This window comes from Vigna angularis, chromosome 3 (genome assembly GCF_016808095.1).
Source record: "Vigna angularis cultivar LongXiaoDou No.4 chromosome 3, ASM1680809v1, whole genome shotgun sequence".
Lineage (NCBI taxonomy): Eukaryota > Viridiplantae > Streptophyta > Magnoliopsida > Fabales > Fabaceae > Vigna > Vigna angularis.
Genome location: NC_068972.1, coordinates 7,953,744 through 7,979,555, shown reverse-complemented (window position 1 = coordinate 7,979,555; position 25,812 = coordinate 7,953,744). Strand labels below are relative to the sequence as shown.

Sequence of the window (25,812 nt, the reverse complement as noted above, 5' to 3'; positions counted from 1 at the left end):
AAAAAAGATGTTGAAATAAAATTAAAATTGTTATTTAAAATTACAAAAATATTATTATTATAATTATACAATCTTGCATCTGTTCAAGTTTTATTTTTGCAATAATTAAATGAATTAATTTATTATCTTATTATAATAATAATAACAACTAACTTATTTAATTATTTTATTTCTAAATTGTTGTTATTATAATTTTTTTCCTATTATCTACTCTTTTATCTCTATGTATTATTATCTATCATTATTATATTATTATATATAACTAGAAAAAATGCATGTATATCAATTTTTTATTGTATAAAAAATTTATTAAATTATAAAGTAATTTTTATTTAATTAAAATAATGATACAAATAAGTAATTTGTACACTTTTCTACTATTTAAATATTTTTTATTAAAAATGATTTAAATTCATAAAAAAAAGTATTAAAAAGTAACTTTTTATATCTTAAATAACTATTTAAATTTAAGAAATGATTAATAGATAAAGTTTTAAAAAATATATGAAACAAGCAATAATTTCTTCATCTTAATTAATAAATATAATTTATACAAAATTCCTAAACTTGATGTTAAATAACTATGCAAAACAGAAGAAACAGGTGTAACGTCATATAAAAGTCAAATCTTCCTTTCCAACTTTTCTTTTTTCAGTTCACTATTTTCAGGAGAGAAGAAAAATAATACATAAGGAGAATGATAACAAATACGATTGATTTATATTATTTTTTGTTCGTTTAAACATATACATCATATACATAATTATTAATAACGCAAGTAATACGATTTCAAAATTTTTTTTATCTTCGATAAATTTTAAAATTTAATTTATATTTTATTAAATTAAGTTTAATTAAAATTAAAATTAATTTATATTTTATTAAATTAAATTTTAATTTATATCATATTTCTTTTTGTAATTTTATTTTAAATATTTATAATATATATATATATATATATATATATATATATATATATATATATATATATATATATATATATATATATGGGTTTGCTAACTACGTACCTGTTTTTAAGTTGGTATATTTTAGCAATATGTATCAGGTTTTAGTAGACAAAAATAATTTCATATATTATGGATTATAAGTTTTAAGGTCAGTATTTGAATAATTTTATTCTCAAAACTAAAAGAAAAAACAAGAAACCCTAAACCCTTACTTACCTCCCTTATTTCTCTCCATCCTTTCTCTTTTATCTCTCTCACTCTAACATTTTTTCTATCATCCCTACGGTAGTCCCAAGTGAAAAAATCAATCAGAAAAACTCACGGTTAAACAATTTGTCTTTGTAAAGAGTTGAGTCATTGACATATTCACCTTCACGCAAAGGTTCATTCATGATCTCTTCAATTTCATCATCTTTACTAATCTCTCTAATTTCATCATCTACAAATATTGAATTATCATCTCTAAAAATACTCTCTAGGCCAATTACCAATTTCTCCGGATGTCATTATGCTTGTGAAAATTAGATAAGACAAAAATTATAAAATGAAAATTGATTATAAAATCATTTTTTGTAAGAAATGGTTTAATAATGAGTATTTCTGATTTTTTTTTCAGGTTAATTACTAATTCCTTTGATGTAGAGTTATCAAAACGAGTAACCCGACCCGACCCACACTAGTGCAGAAAGAACTTTAGACGTCTGTTATTTTGGGCTTTTAACGTTTGATCTATGTCCGGCGTCTATATGGGTGACATTAATGAGACGTCTGACCCAATAGGTCAGACGTCTATATAGACGTCCAATCCATATAGGTCAGACGTCTATATAGACGTTTGACACTATAGATCAGACGTCTAAACGGAGTTAAAAAGCGACTTTTTAGATTTCAAAAGTGAGTATATAGAAGTCGGTTCCCCCACAACGAATGTCTATATGGCTGTAGAAGTCGGATTGGCGAGATCGGACGTCTAAATGGAGTTAAAAAATGACTTTTTAGATTTAAAAATGAGCATACAGAAGTTGGTTCCCCCCACATCGGACGTCTATATAGCTGTAGAAGTCGGATTGGCGGGATCGAACGTCTAAATGGAGTTAAAAAAATGACTTTTTAGATTTCAAAAATGAGTATATAGAAGTCAATTGCCCCCAAATCGGACGTCTATGTGGCTGTAGAAGTCAGATTGGCGGGACCAGACGTCTAAATGGAGTTAAAAAATGACTTTTTAAATTTAAAAAATGAGTATATAGAAGTCGATTCCTTCCACATCGGATGTCTATATGACTGTAGAAGTCGGATTGACGGGATCTGACGTCTAAATGGAGTCAAAATTTGACTTTTTAGATTTAAAAAATGAGTATATAGAAGTCTCTTCCCCACATCACACGTCTATATGGCTTTAGACGTATGTTCCCTCCAGAACAGACGTCTATATGACTTTAGACGTCTGTTCCCTCAAGAATAGACGTCTATATGGTTGTTTTATTTACAGAAATGTCACCGGTCATTTTTTACGTTGGATATTCGAGGGTCGGATGTCTAAATGGTGACGTTAAAGGCCTTTTCTACACTAGTGCCACCACAGGTTGGTCACTCAGTGAGCCAACCCAACCCGACTCATTTATTAGCAAGCCAAAAAAATTTGAACTCCGCTCGACCCACCACAGGTTGGTGTGTTAAACGAGTTGACTCACTTGCTTACTTAATTATAAGTTGTTTTTAAAATAAATAAAAAATTACAATTTTTTTAACTCAAATCTAAATAAATTTCATTCTAAAATGATGTTCAATTCCAAAGACAATTCAAAATAAAAAAATATATATCATACAATCTAAGCGTAATCCAAAAACAAGCAGAAAAGGCAAACAAAATCTATAATATTTTTCTCTCTTAAAACATATTTTTATCCTCATCTATAATATAATAAAAAAATGCTAACTGATAATATTGAAACACAAAATACTAAATAATTAAATTAAATTATGTGGGTTGGTGAGCCAACCCAGCTCACCACGGGTTCAACCCGGGTGAGTCGGGTTGGAAACTAGCCCACATAAAAAAATTACATTTTTTTCAAATCCAACTCGATTTAAAACCGTGATGAGCCAAAGGGTTGGCTCACGGGTTACAACCAATTTTGAAAGAGTTACTTTGATGTCATTATGCTTGTGAAAATTAGATAAAATTATATAAGACAAATTATAAAATGAAAACTCATTATAAAATCATTTTTTGTAACAAATTGTTTAACAACGAGTATTTCTGATTTTTTTTCTAGGTCAATTACCAATTCCTTCATGTCAATAAGCAAACAAAAATTATAAAATGAAAACTCATTATAAAATTATTTTTTGTAAGGATGAAAGAAAAATGGTTAAAAGAAATGAAAGAGGTGAGTAAGGGTTTGATAGTTTCTTGTTTTTTTTGTGAATGAAAATTATTCAAATACCATTGACCTTAAAACTTAGAATCTATAATATACGATTAAAATTTAAAATCTATAATATACGATGATATTTTAGTCTACTAAAATGTACCAACTGAAAAACAATCATACACAAATTAGTGTACATTTAAGTGATTGTTTTTCTTTTTACATATTTCATTATCTATTTTGGTTTTATGATATAAACTATCTTATCAATTATTTTATCATTTATATTTTGTCACTGTTTTTTTATAATTATTTTATGAAAATATATTTTTTGTAAATTTAATAAAAAAAAATTATTTTAATTATAATTAAAATAGTTGATGACAAAAGTGATACATGCATTTTTACTAGTAAATAGATGATAAAAATTAATTTATTGTATGTTTTACTATTTTAATTTCACGAATTAGAAATCAAGTTCAATCTTTTAAAACTTTTATCATTTTTTTTAATTATGTTTGTGAAATATACTTTGGTTCTTAACAAAATTTTAATCTTTTCATTAATTTTAATTTTAGTACCTGTAGTTTACCATGGATAATGTCTTTTTTTTTTAATTTTAATTGTGTATTTTTTAGTCTTCAATTTCATTTTATACAGTTTTGATAATTAAATTTATGATTTTATTTCAACTTAATTATTTATTTTTTATTTTAAATACATCTGTATTTGAGGATCATACGCATCTTAAAATTTAGAAACTTAATTTATATTAATACAAAGAAATATATTTTTTAAAACATTTTTTCAATAAATGAACAAAACAGATTGTTGCATTAGAATAAAAACTGGAAAATTTTTTTTACCCATTATCAGCTTACATACAATATAAATTACCTAATAAAGTTATTTAATAAACTTTATAATAAATACAATATTCGATGTTTGGAAGAGATATTATGTAAATTTATTATCACAAAAATATAATTTGATGATGATTTAATATAATTTGAACAACGTTAATAATAATCAAATCTGTGAAAAGAAAATTTAGAAATCAAAATTATAAATAATGTGAAACCATTTCATATTACTTATATGTTCTACTTTTGTCAATGATTACAAGAGATAAAAGTGAGTATCATAGTTCTAATATAAGAAATAATCTCCATAAAAGCATACAAACATAATGAAATGTAATCACAATTAATAAAAATAAAAGATAATCTTCATAAAATCTTTTTGCAACAACCCATATTTTCTCACTATAAATTATATGCAATTGACATGTAACATAAGTTTGAAGATTTTTTTAGAAGAGAGGATGATTTTTAAAATTATATAAATTGTAATTTGATTTTGTTCGTTAGACGGTTATAATAGCAAAAACTCTATGATTATGATTTTGTGTTAGTGTTACATAAAATTAATATTAATGTCACATTCTTAAATATAGGATATTGTTTTAATGCCTTATTTCTTATATTTTAAAATGAAATCATAAAAATACAAAATCAGTGGAAAATATTCGATATAACATCAAAGATATCCTTAATTTATAATTTTATTTTACTATCTATTTAACGTAATTAATTATTTAATATTTATATATATTTTAGGACAATTAAGAATTAATAATAATAATAATTTTAAAAAATAACTTTTTATATCTTAAATAATTATTTAACTTTTAAAAAATGATTAATAGATAAATTTTTAAAAAAAATGAAAGAAACAATAATTTCTTCATCTTAACTAATAAATATAATTTATACAAAATTCCCAAACTTGATTTTAAATTACTATGCAAAACAGAAGAAACAGGTGTGTAACGTTCTATAAAAGCCAAATCTTCCTTCCTAACTTCTTTCTCTTCCTCAGTTCTCTATTTTCAGGAGAGAAGAAAAAGAATCCAAAAGGAGAATGATATCTCCATATTATAACAACTAGGATTGATTTATATTATTTTTTTCTTATATATTTTCATTTCAACAGTTGTTATTCCTTATTTTTGTTTCGTTTCCATTGAGTATCAGTTATTCTTTGTGTGAAAGAATAGTGAATGGCAGCAGCGGTTTCTTCACCGATGACTCAATCTGTGACTGCAACAGCGGCTCCCGTAACTGCATTGGGCGGAGGACCATTTTCAAATGCCTCGCTGTATGTGGGCGATCTCGACGGAAATGTAAACGAGGAGCAACTTTATGATCTTTTCAGTCAAGTTGCTCAGATTGTTTCAATTAGGGTTTGCAGGGATCAGAGCAAGCGATCCTCTCTTGGTTACGCTTATGTCAATTTTTCTAACGCTCAGGACGGTTGGTTTATTCTAAACTTTTATTTTATTTTTTTCATGATTTTTCGTGTAATATGTGAATTCCTTCTATGTTTAGATGTTTTTATTATGATCATGTTTTTATTATGTATAATGATCGGTGTTGAGGGGAATTGATTTGTTTGCCTTGAATTTAATAATGTATATATTCAGAAAGTTTAAAAATGTAAATCATTTAATATCTAATATGCGTTCTTATCAAATCCATAGTTTCCATCTCAGTAGCAGTTTAGGTAAAGTGCAATTTAATATTAATGTGTTATGAGGTATTGTATGCCTTATCGTGAATTCTATGTGAAACGATTGGTGTAGTAAGCTATTTGAGACTATTGGGTGTGGTAGTAATGTGTAATATGTTTGTATTTGTGTGTGTAATATAAAAGAAAATTAATGTTGGATCTTTTTATCATTAAAAAAATAATTTATACACTACAACCGGAAGGAAAGTCGATGTCTTTGGGGAGTCGATCTTTTATAGGATAGAAGATTCATATCATTAGAGCAACTGATAGAATAGCTGTAACTGTGTGAGAACATTGGCTGGCTGTTGATGGTTTGCCTGTGCTGTTATTTTTTCTTTCTTATTTTGCACTTTTGATCCTGTGGTTGTCTAACTTTTTGACATTTTATCACAGCAACCAATGCTATGGAACTTCTAAACTTCACTCCTGTCAATGGAAAACCAATTCGAATTATGTTTTCTCAACGTGATCCAAGCATTCGGAAAAGTGGACAAGGCAACGTGTTCATCAAGAACCTGGATACATCAATTGATAACAAAGCATTGCATGACACTTTTGCTGCTTTTGGCACTGTACTTTCTTGTAAGGTGGCTACTGATAACAATACTGGTCTGCCAAAAGGGTATGGTTTTGTTCAGTTTGATAATGAAGATTCTGCCCAGAATGCAATCAAACAGTTGAATGGCATGTTGATCAATGACAAGCAAGTTTACGTTGGACTCTTTATCCGGCGTCAGGCTCGGACAAATGGATCACCTAAATTTACTAATGTGTATGTGAAAAATTTTTCTGAAGCATTCACAGACGAGGATCTCAGTAAGTTGTTTGGCTCTTACGGTACCATAACTAGTGCAACTATCATGAAAGATATGAATGGGAAATCTAGATGTTTTGGTTTTGTAAATTTTCAAAATCCAGATTCAGCCGCAACTGCAGTGGAAAGACTAAATGGTACCGCCATTGATGATAAGGTTTTATATGTGGGGAGGGCTCAGAAGAAAGCAGAAAGAGAGGCTGAATTGAAAGCCAAAATTGAGCAGGAAAGAATAAGTAGATATGAAAAATTACAAGGTGCTAATTTGTATTTGAAAAATCTTGATGACAACTTCAGTAATGAAAAATTGAAAGATCTTTTTTCTGAGTTTGGGACTATAACATCTTGCAAGGTATGTAAGATATGAAAAATATTTGCATTGTATGTCTTATTTGTGCAGTAACTATCACTACATTTTTGTTCATCCTTATTTGAATATATCTCATGCATCCAATTAACTTTTAATTATAGTGAATGGTCATGTATGAAATACTTAGTGATTCTACATTGAATTGAATATCTTAGGTGACTGTCGACTCAAATGGACATAGCAAGGGATCTGGTTTTGTGGCTTTTTCTACACCAGAGGAAGCAAGTAAAGCTGTAAGTCTTAATTTTGTATGGATAAAAAGATCTAGCATATATATTAGGGGCTACCTTTGTGTGGTTAAAAAGTTCTATTAGGTGCTACCTGTTATTTTTTTTTTCTTATTGAATGGATGACTTTTTTATCGTGTTTTATACAGTTGAATGAAATGAATGGCAAGTTGATTGGACGAAAGCCTCTTTACGTTGCTGTGGCCCAGCGCAAAGAAGAGAGGAAAGCTCATTTACAGGTGATGCTTTTCTTTAATCTTATTGTTAATTATTCTTGTATGATATAAATCTTAAATACTTTCTATTAAGTAAATGGTACTCGTAGTTGACTGGCTTTTCTTTAATCGTATTTGTTGAGATATTCATCTGTGCTTTATGATGTATGCGTCTTATGATGTATATGTGCTTTATTTGTAGATTAAGGATAATCTTTTGGGGGTTATTTGAGTTTCTCCGTTTTGCTGTCATTCTTATTTTGAATTTTCATGTTGTATCCTCAAAAATATTCTTCCTTTTATACTCATCTGTGCATTTTTTTCCTGAATTTGATGGTATGATAACAAATTGACCTTGTTCAGGCTCATTTTGCTCAAATCCGAACATCGGGTGGAATGACACCTCTGCCTGCTGGCATTCCTGTTTATCATCATCCAGGGGCACCAAGACTTGCTCCTCAACAATTATATTTTGGTCAAGGCAACCCTGGCTTCATGCCCCCACAGCCTGCTGGATATTCATTCCAGCAGCAAATTTTGCCTGGAATGAGGCCTGGGTTTGCCCCCAATTTCATTACTCCTTATCCCCTTCAAAGGCAGGCTCAGTCTGGACACAGGACTGGAGTTCGACGAAATGGAAATCTTCAACCAATGCAACAGAGCCAGGTGATTATTCTATAATTCTAGGTTTGGAACTAAATAGTTTTTTTAATCCATATTTATATTCTCAATGTTGAAAACAATTCAATGTTTCAAAGCAGATGATGATACATCGTAATTCCAACCAAGGGTTTCGATACTTGCCTAATGGTCGAAATGGTCCAACTATGCCCATGCACTTTGATGGTTCTGGAATTAATGCAGCACCTAATGATGGTCAGCGTTCTGGAGCATTGTCTACTACACTTGCATCGGCTCTTGCGTCTGCCACTCCAGAAAATCAGCGCATGGTATGTATAAACTGTATCTTTAGTTTAATCACACACAAGTTAAATCTAGTATTAAATTTAGGATTGGAATTCAGTTCATCTTAACATGAACTAACTTTGAATTAAAGAGCTGCCTATAGACGCATGTATGAAAATAACATATTTCATAATTCACTGAACATTTTTTAGGATTTAATAATCTTTTGTTTGCCTTGAATGGATAAGGTTACAATGAAATTGACCTGTTATCTAATTTATAGCTATAATTATTTGTAATAATACTTGTTTAGCAAGTGTAATCATTGGTTTAAATGGTTGAACCTGAACAGATGTTGGGTGAACATCTGTATCCTCTTGTGGAGCGTCTCACATTAAACCAATACACAGCAAAGGTGACTGGGATGCTACTGGAAATGGACCAGTCCGAAGTAATTAATCTCATCGAATCTCCTGAGGACCTGAAGACAAAGGTGTCTGAGGCTATGCAGGTATTATATGAGGCTACACCTGAATCTGGAGTTGCTGATCAGATTGGATCGTTATCCGTAAATGAATGAAGCAGGTGTCAAAAGTTTTCACCAATATGATATCATTCTTTTGCGGAATTACTAATTTATGAGATGATATAGAGGGTGATGATGATACGGAGGGGCTGAAGGATTTCTTTTGGTAGATTTTTTTAGCAATTGTTTCAGTATTTTTCGACTTTTTTATCATTCTATTTTATTTAGGACTGAGTTTACATTAGAGTAATCGGTTTATTAGCTTTGGAAACAATTTTGGATTTTTAGACATTTGATTTCGGATTTTGGTAGACACATTCTTCACTCATTTAATTTCTTAAGTTATTAATTTTCTTTGTTGGAATATCTAAGGTTGAATTATAGCATCAATGGTTTATATGGATTTGTCATTACTATTTGTTTGTGGTTTTTGGGTTTTTAACTTTTTCTGCAATAGCAATGTAATGGATGGTGTTAGTCTCAATCTTCTTAATTGTGAAAGTCAAACAGCAGCTCTCATTGTACAGTTTGGTTTAAGTTGGTTTTAAGTTTACTCTAGAATAAAACCAGTCTTTTAGAATAAAGTTAATTAGATTATTTAGATGAATAAATATATTAGTAAGTTGACATTCATGTGAATAAAATTATATAGACGTGCTTTTAAATGACAATAAATATGAATTGTTCTGTTTTTTTTTTTAATTTTTATGGATTAAATTGCATATTCAAAATAAATTGTTTAATGTAGATTTATTTGTTAGAAAAATTTTATGTTTACGAAAAATTTGGTTTAAAATGCTTCTTCGGAGAATTAATACTGTATTATAGTATTTTTACCAGAAAATTAAATTTTGAGATTTTTATGCATTTATTTTTTAAAATGTAGTGCTAAATCATCTTATTTTTATAACATTTTCAGTCAAACACATTTCTGTATTGATTTTGACATCATTTCAGGCCTTCTATGAAACTTTCCCAAAATTTTGATAACCATTTTATTATTCTCTATTCTTAAAATATTTACTTTTTCAGTTGGAAAATAATAGTCTTTTTAACGTTAGAGTACAATGGTTCAGAAATATTTTTGTGATACAAATTTAATAGAAATATACTCTTAACTTTTTATTTACATATTGCTAAAACTCATCCAAAAAAAGTCATTGTCTTTGAACAAACAAAAAAGATATGTAACGACCCAAAATCTTATATATTCACTTGCACAAAAAGATGTATATTTATTAACACTTTTACAAAATAATAATAGTTTTTCAAAATATAAATAGATACAAAATATATTTTCTATATTCTTTATACATATAAAATTATATGTACGGAAGCTTATGGTGTAAAGAATTGTAATATGAATTTAAAAATGGATAATGCTACTTTGACAATATTTTTTTGACAATGTTTTAACATCATCTACATGTCATTTTGTGATTGGTTCAAAATTATTCCACAATCAATAATAATCATAAACAGTAACATGAATCAATCACAGAATGACACGTAAATATTAAAATATTCTAAAAAAATATTGTCAAAGTATCATTATCCATTTAAATATTATAAAACTTTGTAATCGTTATACTCACTTGTGTTCCTTTTTTAAGAATATTCATTGACATCTCATTATCATATCTCAATCTTGTATATACAAATGTAAAAAATTTATTAGTTTTTAAGCATGAAATTAATTAATAATAACGAATTTTAACTCTTACTTTAAGGATTTTTTTTCTAATGTAAATTCAAAATTTAGTAAAGTTAAAATAATCTAATTTAAGTTATTTTATCAATACATTTCACACATAAATTATCTATTATTTCACTATTTTCCGAGAATTTCAAATATATACTCAGAAAGTCATAACTTCATACAATCTAACATAATTAAGATATATGTATCAGAGCACATAACAACGTCCAATACTAATTTACCGCTAGCACAAACATAAAAACTTAAAAGAAAAAGTTAAAGAAGATTAAGAAAAAAAAGTCTTAAAAGAGATGAATAAAAATTTCTATTTGAAATCTTTATAATCAAACTTATTTATAGTTTGATCTTTTATTAATAAAATATATTTGTCATTTTATTAGATCTTTTATAATTTTATAGTTATCCATTTATTAAATCTTCACATATTATACAAATAATTGTCCTAGATAATTTTCGTACGAATTTCAATTATACAAAATTTATTCCTACCATTATACACATTTTCTTAATCTTCACAAAATACTATTATTTTAAAATGGAAGAATATTTTCTACATTAACCATTTGTAAGAAATGTAACATTAATGCATTTACGAAAAGAGAAAGTATAGAATATTGAGGGAGTAAACCAAGACTTATGTGTAATTTTGGTACATTAAAATTTTAATATAATTTGCAGAAAAAAATCTTTTAAATAACACTATTTACTAGGTTTAAGTTATATAGACCAAATTATACTTCTAAAGTGCAATACAGCACGCACATTTCTTAAATTAGAAAGCAGGAATATTTATTTAAGCAATATTAAATTCAATAGAGTAAAAAGTGGTTTGAGTATTAGTCAACAAACAAAGTAACATTTGTTGTAATTTGTGAAATAATTGAATTTATTCTAAATTAAGTAATGAATAAATAAATAAATAATAGTAATTTTTTATTATTGGGTCAGGTTGATTATTTTAATAAAATTCTAATAAATTATAGAAAAGAAGGTTGAAAAAGATATCTAACTTTCTTCAAATAGAAAGAGGAAACGGTAGAGAATCTGAAAAACCCTAGCAGTTGTAAAACATCCCATAAACCCTCTCTAATGAACACGACCATGCATTCCCACATTGAGACAATTCTGTGGAGCGAGGACCAAATTTCTCGCCGTGTCTCGGAGCTTGCCGCCGAAGTTTCCGCTGACTTTGCTGGTTGTTCTCGAGCGCCCATAGTCGTGGGTGTTGCCACGGGTGCCTTCCTCTTCTTGGCAGATTTTGTTCGCAAAATCGACTTCTCAGTATCCGTTGATTTCGTCCGAGCTGAATCCTACGGTTCAGGAACAGAATCCAATGGCGCACCCACCATTTCCTTGGATTTGAAGGTCGACATCAACGCTCGTCATGTCATCTTGGTATTCCTCTTTTTTCCTCCTCTCACCCCTCAATGTCACTGTTTTCAAATTGAAATAAAACTAATACATTGTATTTTCAAATGAGAGTAATTAGTTAGTCCACGTCCGAGCTGAATTTCTTTTTCTGTTGTTTGATAGTGTATTTTTTTTCTTCGAACTCAAATCCCCTATGGTACTTTTTATATTATACAAGGTTGTACGAGCTTAAATGGAGAATCAAAAAGCTATACAACAATTTTTTTTTTTACAAATTAGTTATACTTTTTTTTTTCCATTTTTCTTTGATTATCAAGAGACTGCGGAGAAATTACTCTAAATTGTTATACATGTTTTAATCATGGATTGATAATTAGGTTGAAGACATTGTAGATACTGGTCATACCTTATCTAGAGTCATTAAGCACTTGAAATCAAAAGGAGCATCCTCTGTTTCTGTGTGCACTTTTCTTGATAAACCTGCAAGGAGAAAAGTAAATGTTCAGCTGGTGGGTGAAGGAAAATTCTACCGTGGATTTGAGGTATGATGCATGTTTTTGGGTTTTTACAAGTATAGATTCTTTTTCGCACACCAATACATGCCAATGAGCTTCATATATATCATATAGCTGTTGAACTTAAACACAATGTTCTTAATTTCTATTGAGACTGACTTGGATAAACGTATCAAGTATTTTATTTTAACATAGATTCTCATTTTAAGTGCTTTTGGGAAATTTATCCAAAAGTTTACCTTGTTCTAGTATCAATGGCCAGTTAACCTTTGGGTTGGAAATGTATTATAGATATGTAGCAGTTATGATAAATTTGGTTTTCAATTTTTTTTGCTGTAGCTGATTCTTTAATCCCTAGATAATTTTAGCACGAGTCTGGATATTATGCTCTAAGCAGAAATAGTGACTGTACTTATGGCACTGACATGAAGTGGTATGGTCTAATTACGAAGCAGAATGAGTTGGGAGTGATATCTACTGATTCTGTCTACTTTTGTGTTGTATGCAGTGCCCAGACTGTTTTGTTGTTGGTTATGGAATGGATTTTGCCGAACACTATAGAAATTTTCCTTACATTGGTGTTTTGAAGCCTGAACTTTACGAGTGATCTTATTTATATCCCTTAGTGAGCACTTGTCCCAAATGGAACCTTAAGAGTGTTTAACACGGTACACTTGATTCACAGATAGAACGGAAAATAGAAGAAATGAATCTGCTTTCTGGTTTCCATGTTTATCACAAAATAAACTGTTTCGGAGCTTTACAGAATTGTTCACACCATTATATTATTATACAGTGTACTTGAAAACTAGCATTGTCGTTTATTCTTTTTTCTTTTTCTGTTTAAATGCGCGAAGTGACTCTTAGATGAAGCACAGGTAAAGATGTTTACTTATTTGGAATAATTCAAATATCACGTGTTAGCATACAAGTGTAGAATAGTGGTGTCTCACGGGAATAGTTAATGGAAGGAAATGATTGCCTATACAAGATAAAATCAAGTACTTTATGAGTATTGTGTATTGTAAGGATTGCATTATGGTCAATATAGTTATTTCTGTTGTAGAAGTATATTGGTTCTCTGTCTTCTGTAAATAAATTAAAAAATGATAATTAAATTTTAATTAATTTAAGGTATATGGATGTGATGAAAGTAAGCTTTTTCTAGATTTCAGTAGTTATCGGAAGTATTAAGTATAGAAAAACCGGGTTGGGCTGAAAAAGGATGAGAAAGGTTAATACTGCGTGTAATGAGAAAGGTTATCCTCGAACAAACCTCTCCTTTCATTCTTCCTCCTACTTCTTGCCTAACCTAATAATGTAACACCAATTCTGGATTGTATCATTGAGTAAGTGATAACATACCTCCTAGTCCTGATTAAACACTTTCAGGAAAAGTTAAAGTCATCTCTAGAAGATAGGTCTAAGTAAGAATAAATTTTGGATATTGTATTTTACATCTAAGTAATCTAGAATTTATTTTGTACTTTGTATTATAGACATAGCAGTGTAGGATTTATTTTTGGGCCTTGTAGTTTTGAGTAGAATAGAATTTTTGACCACTTAAGTTAACAAAAAACCAAGGCCCAATGTTCACCCAAGTAGATGTCCAACAAACTAGTTTTCATTTCAATTTTAATTTAGATTTATACGAGGGAAATTCTTGCAAACGAAAGTTTTGATTGATAAAAATTTAGTATATTCTCTAAATCTTTGAGAATTGATGAACTAAGGTCAAGTCTTAGTTTTTTAGTGGTCTTAGTAAAGCTTGATGATTGAGAATTTCAGAATTTAATTACACATGCCCTCTTCTGTTTCGTCGTTCAATTTTTGACTTTTGGATTCACTCTAAATGTTATGTCCAAAAACTGGAGAACTTTAGATAAATTTTTGGAGTTATTTAATATTGGATGGTTAAATGAAATAGGAAAGTGATTTAGTAATAACTTATGATTATATATATATATAATATAATATAATTTTGTTAAAATCAAAATAAATAAATTGTGTCTTTGCATTTACCGCTTTTTGAATCGAGATATATTGCCTTCTTGGATATAAGTTTAATAAAATTTTGGAGATAAACTAGCTTAAACAAAATATAAGGTGAATATTGAGAGGATATTATTTCAAGTTATTTCTGATATATAGGTATATGTTGGACTATCACATCTTTATTCTTGAAATAAAAATTTCATACGGGACTGAATAAATTTGTTAATGTATTTAATAATTGTAATGTATTAAAGCTAAAGATCATATGAAAGATCTTATTATTAGAGTAGTTACCCATTATGTAATTTAACTTCATAAGTAGAACATTATTATTGAGTTATGAAAAATTTATGACATTTGAGATTTTATCAATGACCTCGTAGAAAACGTACAGATCTTTTTCTTATTAATGTTAAGGATTGAGGTATACACATTATTAAATAAAATGTTTAATTATCGAGAACAAAATTTATTATTAATAATAAGAGTTTATAGGTAATTTAAGTTTATCAATAAATTTACTGATAAATTCAGATCTATCATGATAAATTTATCGATAATTGGTAAATTCATCTATAATTAACAATGGTCACAAATAACATTAATTGGTAAATATTTATCGATGATTTTGCCCATTGACAAATATTACGATTAGATATTTTTCTTTTTCCTGTTTTTTTTCTTTTTCCTTTTTTTTTCTTCTTCTTCCACCTCGACCACGGTTGTGTTTCCATTCTCATCATCCTCACTTCAATTGCCTCCGAGTCCTCCTCCTTTTCTCCTCTCTTTCTATTTTTATTCCTCTTCCTTTTATAAATTTTAATTTATAAATGGAAGTTATCAGTGAATTTTATTGACAACTTTATTAAGAATAAATGTTTATATTGATAATTAAAAGTTTAGTATATGCCAATAAAATCAATAAGAAACTTTGGTTTCATTCACAAAATTATTTTCATAAATAAAATTGTCACCAACTACAAATTTCCTTGTAGTATATATATAATGTAGGTGTGTGCATGGAAATGATTTTGAGGAGATTATATTAATTATTTGTTCTTGTATTATTTATTTTACCATATTAACGATGGGATTGTTACAGTTCTTCCACAATGAAATTTTGTTTCAGATAGTATTAAATATACAAGAAACTAGTTTCTGTCAATGAATATTTCTATAAAAATAATTGGGAGCGTCAATATCGTTGTTTCTTGTTTTACAGATTCAGCCAAGGCAAAATCTTTGGACTAGTTTTCTGTGGTTGGGCATAGTGAATTTTGATATATTTTTTTTGTAAGATGTGCCTTTAAACTATTTAGATTATATGGGTTTAATTTTGGAATAGTAACGTAATAGTAATAAAGTTTAATTTTTATAAACGAGAAAAATATGTATACTTTCAAGTGATTAGAAAGTCTCTTATGCATGATATTCAAAATATTGGTGTAAAAATAAATAAGATTACTGCGTATAATAATTTGAAATTTGATGACAATAAAAATTGCATTTAATAATTTAGTGTAATTTAATTAAATTCATAGAAATAAAAACACAAAAGCAATACACAAGCAATGAAATAACAGACAAAGGAATAGATAAGAAAATAAGGTATATATATATATATATATATATATATATATATATATATATATATATATCCATAACTTTATTTGTCTTATTATGTAGTCATGTTCTACTTTGAGCTATATATGTAATTTATGTGTTTTAGTTCAAATCAAAAAGCATATACAAAAGATGAGAATGAATATTTATCTACATTTTTTTATTGTATAAAATATAGGTTTTTATCCTATTTTTTTGAAGTTATGACATGCAATTCTTCATTTTCTTTTTCGTCCTAATGCAGGTTTTATCTTCATAAAAAAAAAGTAAATATGATAACTTTCATTAAATTGATATTAATATTTCTTTAAGAGTAATGATAAGACTTAAATGACACATTCCAGACACCTTAATGTCAAGTTAGATAATCCTAACCACACGACATTATTTATGCTGTCCATCACGTCATCATTTTTTAAATAATACCAACTCCAATTTAATAAAAAGATATCATATTGATTTTTTTAAAAAAAATAATATTATATTAAGCCAACAAGATTAAATTATTGCATTGAATTATTTCGACAAAAAAAATTTGAGTCAAAACAGCTATTAAACCTAAAATCTAATAGTTCTATACAAAGTAACAATACATAAATAAATTTAACAGATAAACTTGTCAAAATAAACATTGAATGTCATATTTAGGAATATGTGGTTTCAGAAACAACACCATTAGTATATACAGAGATTGAAATATTGTTTTTGCACTGCGTTTATCTATTGAGTTAGAACTTCAACTCGCAACATTTCTCCATCTTGATCTGTCTTTTTTTTTTGTTAGAAGTATCAAAAGGGTCAATTATACCTATTGAATTCTCTCTCTCTCTCTCTCTCTCTCTCTCTCTCTATATATATATATATATATATATATATATATATATATATATATATATATATATATATATATATATATATATATATATATATATATATATATATATATAGCTAAACCCACTGAACAAGACGAGTTAGTTCTTGTATGGTAAATTCGATCCGATGCATTGCCTCCCTTTTAGATTTTAGCTTTAATCTACTTTGGTCAACCACTACTTTTTATTGACATGCATATCCCAATATCTATCAAATCCTTCAATAGTATGCCCTATGTTGTCATTCTAGCTTAGACTCATAAAAGTTTAATGGTCTCATCAATCCTGCTACAGCTAATCACCCTTACGTTTCGTGTTGCACATGCTTTATACATACTGGCCCAGACTTCCCTGCTTAATTATTGAAAGACCAAACAAAACAATTATTAAGCATTTAGTTTTGATATTCTAATACTCCTTCACACCATTAGTCAATGTCTCTTCTGAAAAACCCAAATTTTACTTCACCTTCTCAGTTTTAAATCTAACATATCAGAATAAGAGAGAAGTTTACAAGATTGACCAAATATGCAAATGTACGAAAATAATTTGTAATACCAATCAATTTGGCATTATACATAAACCATTTTTCTCTAATAAGAAAACATAAAAGCAAAGTCGGAATATCTGATCTCATATCTAGGAAAATAACAGAATATAAAGGGAAAACTTTGTAACAGCCTTAATTAATTATATGAAGATAACTTCATTCCGAAGAATTGTAACAACCTGTTCCCTACCTAAACCTTAGAAACAAAAGTGGTTGGTGATGACTCTAGCTCTAAACAACTTTAATTCAATTAGATGCTCTTAAAGGAAAGGTTTTCTTTTTACTGATTTACTCCAATCATTACTACATTATAAGCAAAGAAAGGGACTTACAGAATTATGTTTTCTCTATTTGATTAATAATTTTCTTCCAGACAAACCTTCTCTGTTTCTAGCTTTCAATATCCAATTTACCCTTAAATTTTTATAATCAAGTCAAAGTCATTTTTATTCCCTTAACTCAGCAACCATCACGAATTTGATATTCTATTTACACCTCAATCTACTACACGGCATTGACAACTATAAACGATTATGGAGAGGAATGAGAATTTGGGTGGCTATTAGAAATTTCGTGTCACTCCAGAATAACGTTTATGAACACAGCTAATCAACTAGCTACCATAGAGGAATATAAGTGCTTCCTCAGCTGGGGACTGGAGCTAATTTAGTTGGGAAACGCTTAGTTGTCGAATTATATTGTATTATCAAACAGGCCCAACGAAATTTCATAAGGGAGCAATAGTGTCCACGTTTCTTTCATGTTACAATTATTGATTATTGATGTGAAAAAAAAGTGTTAGAAGCTGACTTTGATCAATTGCTTAAACCAATAAATATTATTTTATCTATAATTGGCGAATGCTTAGTTGCCAACTACGCTTCTCGCGCAAAAAATTACGCGGCAACTTGAACTTGATGCCGGTTTGACAACATCGCATGTTAAACTCATCATTGATGAACCACATGACTGATAAAAATATTGAAGAAAGAAAAAGAATGTAGTAAAGTGAAACAAAGTTGTTGGTGAAATTGTTCCCTTCTCATTCTCATTCTCCGTGTTTGTCATATTCGTCCAAATTCATTACAAATGAATAATTATGGATATACACCATTTTTTGGAGTTACCTTTGGTCAAGATAGGCAACTGAGAGAAGGGGAAGTAGGAAGGAATGATGATTTATATGTTAATTAGTTGTTGGGGATTTGAATGGAGCCCGATTCTGGCCATGTGGAGGAAAACATGAGTTTACAAAAAGAGTGCTTTCGAAAGTTCACAAGGCCAGCTAGGGACTCTCTTAATTTAAAGAATCAAAATCAAAATGAAACCAATTGAATAATTTGAGGTCTCTCATCACAGCTCCCCTTTAACGACTCACTCTCACTATAAATATTTCATGCATGCAGCTTTTCTCAACACTCAGTAACACCAAACCTCTTCCCTCTCCTCTCTGCACTCCCAACAACAATATCTATCATTGAGGATCTCAGCAGCATTGGGCAGAGGTGATAAAGTTTTTTTCTTCTTCACATGACTGCTAGGGGCACCGACCCCAAAAGGGGTCGTCTTTGGCCACACATGATCATAGCAATGGCCATTGCTTTGATTTCTACTACTGTAGTTTCTGTCCATGCTGATGGTTACCCTTCCTATTCTTCACCACCACCACCTCCTCCAACTTATGAATACAAGTCACCACCTCCACCTTCACCATCACCTCCTCCTCCTTATGAGTACAAGTCACCTCCCCCTCCTTCCCCATCACCACCACCTCCCTACTATTACAAGTCTCCTCCACCACCTTCTCCATCGCCTCCTCCTCCATACTACTACAAGTCTCCTCCACCACCCTCTCCCTCCCCGCCTCCTCCATACTACTATAAGTCCCCTCCTCCACCCTCTCCCTCACCACCTCCTCCATACTATTACAAGTCTCCTCCACCCCCCTCTCCCTCACCACCTCCTCCATACTACTACAAGTCTCCTCCACCACCCTCTCCCTCCCCACCTCCTCCATACTACTACAAGTCCCCTCCACCACCCTCTCCCTCCCCACCTCCTCCATACTATTACAAGTCCCCTCCACCACCCTCTCCCTCACCACCTCCTCCATACTACTACAAGTCCCCTCCACCACCCTCTCCCTCACCACCTCCTCCATACTACTACAAGTCCCCTCCACCACCCTCTCCCTCACCACCTCCTCCATACTACTACAAGTCCCCTCCTCCACCCTCTCCCTCACCACCTCCTCCATACTACTACAAGTCCCCTCCTCCACCCTCTCCCTCACCGCCTCCTCCTTACTATTACAACTCCCCACCACCACCTTCACCACCTCCCCCACCACCCTACTATTACAAGTCTCCACCTCCGCCTGAAAAGTCTCCATCTCCAACTCCATATTACTACAAATCTCCTCCACCACCATCTCCAACTCCTTACTACTACAATTCTCCACCACCTCCATACTATTATAACTCTCCTCCTCCACCAGTTGTATATCCCCCACACCCGTACCCACATCATTACCACCACGCTTTGATTGTTAAGGTAGTAGGTAAAGTTTACAGCTATAAGTGCTATGACTGGAACCATCCCGAGAAGTCCCATAACAAGAAACACCTCAAAGGTACATCATATTCATTTCATTATCTTTTTGTTTAGATATATAGTTTTGTTATGGCTAGAAAATATGACTAATCAAGAAAAAATTTTATATACTCAACATCTTACTAGCACATTTTTTTGTCATTTTACACTTAAAAGAGAATATTGATTATTACATTTTTAATACCTTAAAATGTTTGTCCATTTATATGTCAATTATTATATTCTTAAATATATTTTATCTTAGTAAAAATCTAAATGTTTTAAAAATAAAAAACTAATGATGGTAGATAATTTATTAAAAAATTTAAAATAAATAAAGATTTTAATTGAAATTCTTATTTTATGTGTCATCTCCAAAATTGTATACATAAAAAGAAGAAAATAAGCAATAATATATAATTTGATTAGAAGAGGCTAAAACCTATATATAATTAATAGATAAAGAAAACAGTTGAATTGAGAGAAAGGTAATTATCATAATGTTATAATGTTGACCAATATAGTGTACTTTCTTATAAGAATAGTTTAACTTATTAACATGTACAAGTATGTTTATGTGTGGTAATTAATCGTTTTGTGGGGGAATGTAGGTGCTGTTGTGGAGGTCGAATGCAAAGCAGGGTCGAAAGTGATCACGGCCTATGGTGAAACTAAGAGCAATGGAAAGTACAGTATCACAGTTAAGGATTTTGACTATGTCAAGTATGGACCCACAGTGTGCAAGGCCAAGCTTTATGCTCCACCTAAACACTCCCCCTTCAACACACCTACTCAATTCAACGAAGAAACCAAGTTGAAGGTGAAATCTAAGGACAAGTATGAAGTGGTGCTTAAGGCTAAGCCATTTGCTTATGCTTCAAAGAAGTATTTTAAAGAATGTGAAAAGCCTTCACCCACTCCTTACTACTATAAGTCACCTCCTCCTCCAACTCCCGTTTACAAATACAACTCTCCACCTCCACCATCACCAAAACCTACACCATCATACTACTATAAATCACCACCCCCACCTTCACCATCCCCTCCTCCTCCATACTATTACAAGTCACCTCCACCACCATCTCCATCACCACCACCTCCTTATTATTACAAATCCCCACCACCACCATCTCCATCACCACCTCCTTACTATTACAAATCCCCTCCACCACCATCTCCATCACCACCACCTCCATACTACTACAAGTCCCCTCCACCTCCATCTCCATCTCCACCACCTCCCTATTACTATAAATCACCTCCACCACCATCTCCATCACCACCACCTCCTTACTATTACAAATCTCCTCCACCACCATCCCCATCACCACCACCTCCATACTACTACAAATCCCCACCGCCACCATCCCCATCACCACCTCCTCCATACTACTACACATCCCCTCCACCTCCTTCTCCATCTCCACCACCTCCCTATTACTATAAATCACCTCCACCACCATCTCCATCACCGCCACCTCCTTACTATTACAAATCTCCTCCACCACCATCCCCAGCACCACCACCTCCATACTACTACAAATCACCACCACCACCATCTCCATCACCACCACCTCCATACTACTACAAATCCCCGCCACCACCATCCCCATCACCACCACGTCCATACTACTACAAATCCCCTCCACCTCCCTCTCCATCTCCACCACCTCCCTATTACTATAAATCACCCCCGCCACCATCTCCATCACCGCCACCTCCTTACTATTACAAATCCCCACCACCACCATCTCCCTCACCACCACCTCCATATTACTATAAATCACCTCCACCACCATCTCCTTCACCACCACCTCCATACTACTACAAATCCCCGCCACCACCATCCCCATCACCACCACCTCCATACTACTACAAATCCCCTCCACCTCCCTCTCCATCTCCACCACCTCCCTATTACTATAAATCACCCCCACCACCATCTCCATCACCGCCACCTCCTTACCATTACAAATCCCCTCCCCCACCATCCCCATCACCACCCCCTCCTTATTACTATCAAAGTCCTCCTCCACCAGTAAAATCGCCTCCACCTCCAGCTTACACCTATGCTTCCCCACCTCCACCTATCTACAAATAAGTTGCGAATGCGAAAGCACCACTCATGATAAATCACGTAAGTTTACGATCCTTTCTTCCTTACACTCAGAAAGAAAAAAAAAAATATCATTACCGGTATGTGCATAAATTTTTGTAATAAAAGTCACTATTTAATTTCTTACAGATTCTTGTTTTCATTGAGGAATAAAGACAATCTCCATTTGGAGCCAAGTGATCTATCTTCCTATTTAAGTTTTTTGAATAAAAGTCTGAAGGTGTGTCATCTCTGCACTTCTATACTCGTGATTCAGACCCGATTGATTCTATCTGTTTGATGGTCGTCTTGCACGTTCCAATCTTGTTGTGTTTAAATGCCTCACAGCTCAGAACAAGAGAAATTTGAAATGTAAATGACAAGTGAAAGTGAAAAATATAGTACACTTTTAATTTATTTGTTCCTAGATTAATTGGCCATGTACGATTGGTTTTCATCTATGCGGCATTTCTGTATTGTACCATGTCGTATTTGTGATAACAGTACTATTACATTAGAAATAAAGCATTTAAGCATCGCATTCAGCTTTTCTCTTCCCAACTGCTAGTACTAATGGTTACCAAAGTTTCAAATAGCTCCACTGTTTATGAGAGTCTTCTAAACATTCTGGATAGCAAAAAATAACTCTGCTGATAAAAATTTTAGTTCTTTTCAAATTAACTCAAACAAATAAAAAGTGAAAAACATTGATTTCATTACTAATTACTATCAGAGTGTCCAACTACATCTTAAATTTTAGCTATTCCAATAAATAAAATGCGCAACAACAGTAGGAGTGAACTGCGCATAAACTTTATCTATAACACTTACGTAGTTTTCTGTAGTCTTGGAGATCACAGACATATAATAGTGTTGTTCTAACCATATCTCATTGAATCTACTGTTGTTACTTTTCTTATCTAATACAGTTTCTGAACTCTTTCTTCTCTAGGGCTCCATATTTCGTGTTCTTCGAGTATACCTATTCTTAGAACTATTTCTTTTCATATCAAATTTGTCTGATAAGAACTGCATGGAATTGAAGGAAAGGGATTCTGTTAGACCATTAAAGTTTACGTAAGGAAGAATAAAAAGAGAGTAAGTTAGACACGTTTAAGACACGTGTAAGGAGGGTAGTATGTTATAGTTTGTTAGAAGAGAGAGAAGGTATAAATAATAAACCGAATAGGGGGAGAGGGGTATCAGATATAATTTTGAGATTTAGACTGGACCTGTTGTTGGCCAGTGGAGGAAGGGAGGCTTCCTTGGGGGGAGAGACAGATACATGTATTTTCCTTTTCTACACGTTAGAGAGGAAATAGAAATACATATACATACATATTTCTTTTATACTGTTGAGTGTGTGTGAGCATAGAGCAGTTGTTCGATTCCTTGAATAAAGGAACCTAACATATTCAGGCACTACAAGAAAATTCGGTTTTAGAAACCAAATTATTAGTCTCTAAAATGACCAAATTAGTCACTTATTCAAGTTGAGACCAATTTAGATTCTAATAGTCATAAGTAGCTAAACTTTGGTAGCTAATGCTAGATACCAATTTAGCTTCTAATTTAGAAACTAATTTTGTGACCAAATAGAAACTAATTTAGCAACTAATTGCATAGAAATTAATTTAGCAACCAATTATATCAAAACTATTTTAGCAAGCAAAGATATAAAAACCAATTTAGCAACCAAATATATAAAGATCAAAAGATGGCCACCATATTGGTCTCTAAATAATGATAATTTGTTTTAAAATATTTTCTAGTTATTTTATCTACCTAATCTTTCATATTTTATATTTATTTCTAAATTTAATTTCAATAATTTTAAAATAAATTATCAATAACTAAAATTTACTTTTTACTATAATTTAAATTATTCATTACAAATTCAAATTTAAATATTTTAATTTAATTTTCACCACTGTGATCAATTTCGTATCACAAATCACTTTCAGCGAGTAACATGAACAAATTATTCCACAATGTTAATTACTGTAAATTATCAACAAATTAAATGACATTCATTATCTGACTACCCTCGGTTATCTAAACGATAATATATCTGGAATTATTGACTTAAAAAGTGCATTTGTTTCTGTCTCACGTCTGCTAGACGCCATAATTAATAGCTTCGCATAATAGGTACATTGTGACATGATTTTCTCCAGAATTAGTTTTTAAAAGCATGCTTGTCTAGTTTAGAATTCACTTCCCAATTTAGGGAAGGACCAGCAGAGTGCTTCCTATGAACCAATCAAGAGCTGTTTTCCACAACTGGTGCTATAACATATAACATTCAAACAGAGCAAACCTCACATATATATGGTAAGGAACGGTAGTAAACAGAGCAAAATACCTGGAAAGGTAGTAAACAGAGCAAAAACGACACTCTTCAAAACACAGTTTGAAATGGTCCAGTCGATGATACAGAATGAGATTTAATAACTCACTTTCACAATATCACCACGAACGCAAATAACGCCTTCCCCCCGAATCTTCCTCCAGTACCTTCACCGATTTGCGCCAATGTGAAATTAAAAGCAATGAATAGGTAATTTGTTATTACGAAGAGATGTATTGAAGTTAAATGGAAGAGAAAACTGAGAGAAATGAAAGAAAGGAGACAAACCCTAAGACTCAAATGGCAAGCCCTGAGAGCTCTGAGATTGTTTGGTCTTCTTGCAGAATTTGGAAAATAAAGTAAGCGTGGCATGTAAGAATCTCCGTATCATATATCTCTCCTCAGGTGATTCTCTTTCCACTTACTATTAGTCAGGTTCTTCTATGCAATAAAAAAAAGTTTAAATTGTATAATGTCTAATTATTAATTATTTCATAAACAAAATCTAGATAGTTGTCAAAAATAGGTTATCTGGCTCGCCCAGTACAGGTTAATCAGTTACTGAGTTAACCCAATTCAATCAGTATAATGATTAATTATTTTTAATCAGTATGAATACTTTAACTCATCAAATAAAAAAACAATTTCATTAACATCAAAAAAAAAATCCTGACTGACATGATAAAAGAAAAAAAAACGTAGTTTTTGTCATTATTAATTAAAAGAATTACTAACTATTAACATCAATAAAGAAATTTAGCAAACCCGTCTTTCAACATAAAATCAAGTAAGTTGAATTAAGTTAAGTTTTTGTACTTTTTGTTAAATACAATTTAACTTAATTTATTCCTAGATGGGTGTGTCATATGTTATGATTTATTCTAAATTTTCATTTTAAAATATCGGTAAAAAATAAGTTATATTATTTAGTAGTTAAAATATATAATAAAGTAAATGAAATAATAATTATATGGTTATTATTATTATTTAATTATTTCATTCGGATCAAGAAAAGTTCAAAATTAAGCTAAATTAGTTTGAGTTGAATTTAATCCGACTGAAAAAAGTTAACTAAATTTGTTCGTATTAAAGTCAAACAATCTAATAAACAACCTTATTAACACTAAAAAGTAAAAGTTAAAACGAACAAACCC

At 30.9% G+C, this 25,812-nt stretch overlaps 3 protein-coding genes and 2 long non-coding RNA genes across 7 annotated transcripts; 3 read left to right on the top strand and 2 right to left on the bottom strand.

The window, feature by feature from the left end:
* The first annotated feature begins 5,214 nt into the window (after positions 1 to 5,214).
* Positions 5,215 to 9,378, top strand: LOC108326692 (polyadenylate-binding protein 3). Its single transcript, XM_017560307.2, has 7 exons — positions 5,215 to 5,658; positions 6,311 to 7,083; positions 7,257 to 7,334; positions 7,478 to 7,567; positions 7,907 to 8,209; positions 8,305 to 8,493; positions 8,802 to 9,378. The coding sequence occupies exons 1-7, from the start codon at positions 5,406 to 5,408 to the stop codon at positions 9,027 to 9,029; spliced, it is 1,914 nt and encodes a 637-aa protein (XP_017415796.1). The 5' UTR covers positions 5,215 to 5,405; the 3' UTR covers positions 9,030 to 9,378.
* Positions 9,379 to 11,687: 2,309 nt separating this feature from the next.
* LOC108326097 (uncharacterized) lies at positions 11,688 to 25,106 on the bottom strand. 2 transcript variants are annotated; one of them, XR_008247618.1, is made up of 4 exons: positions 24,947 to 25,106; positions 24,674 to 24,825; positions 12,473 to 12,546; positions 11,688 to 12,128 (listed from the first exon to the last, which is right to left on the bottom strand). It is a non-coding gene; the product is annotated as an uncharacterized LOC108326097 (long non-coding RNA). The 2 variants fall into 2 exon arrangements; XR_001831920.2 differs by lacking the exon at positions 11,688 to 12,128 and having other exon boundaries at positions 12,409 to 12,546; positions 24,947 to 25,103.
* LOC108326096 (uncharacterized) lies at positions 11,785 to 13,392 on the top strand. The gene is made up of 3 exons (XM_017559366.2): positions 11,785 to 12,090; positions 12,444 to 12,608; positions 13,090 to 13,392. The coding sequence occupies exons 1-3, from the start codon at positions 11,785 to 11,787 to the stop codon at positions 13,186 to 13,188; spliced, it is 570 nt and encodes a 189-aa protein (XP_017414855.1). The 3' UTR covers positions 13,189 to 13,392.
* Positions 19,054 to 23,401, top strand: LOC108326095 (extensin-2). 2 transcript variants are annotated; one of them, XM_052874366.1, is made up of 3 exons: positions 19,054 to 20,253; positions 20,825 to 22,350; positions 23,261 to 23,401. In XM_052874366.1, the coding sequence occupies exons 1-2, from the start codon at positions 19,152 to 19,154 to the stop codon at positions 22,312 to 22,314; spliced, it is 2,592 nt and encodes an 863-aa protein (XP_052730326.1). In that variant the 5' UTR covers positions 19,054 to 19,151; the 3' UTR covers positions 22,315 to 22,350; positions 23,261 to 23,401. The 2 variants fall into 2 exon arrangements, with proteins under 2 accessions (XP_052730326.1, XP_017414854.2); XM_017559365.2 differs by lacking the exon at positions 23,261 to 23,401 and adding an exon at positions 22,459 to 22,853.
* On the bottom strand, positions 23,000 to 24,667 carry LOC128195771 (uncharacterized). The gene is made up of 2 exons (XR_008247619.1): positions 23,541 to 24,667; positions 23,000 to 23,337 (listed from the first exon to the last, which is right to left on the bottom strand). It is a non-coding gene; the product is annotated as an uncharacterized LOC128195771 (long non-coding RNA).
* Positions 25,107 to 25,812: the final 706 nt, after the last annotated feature.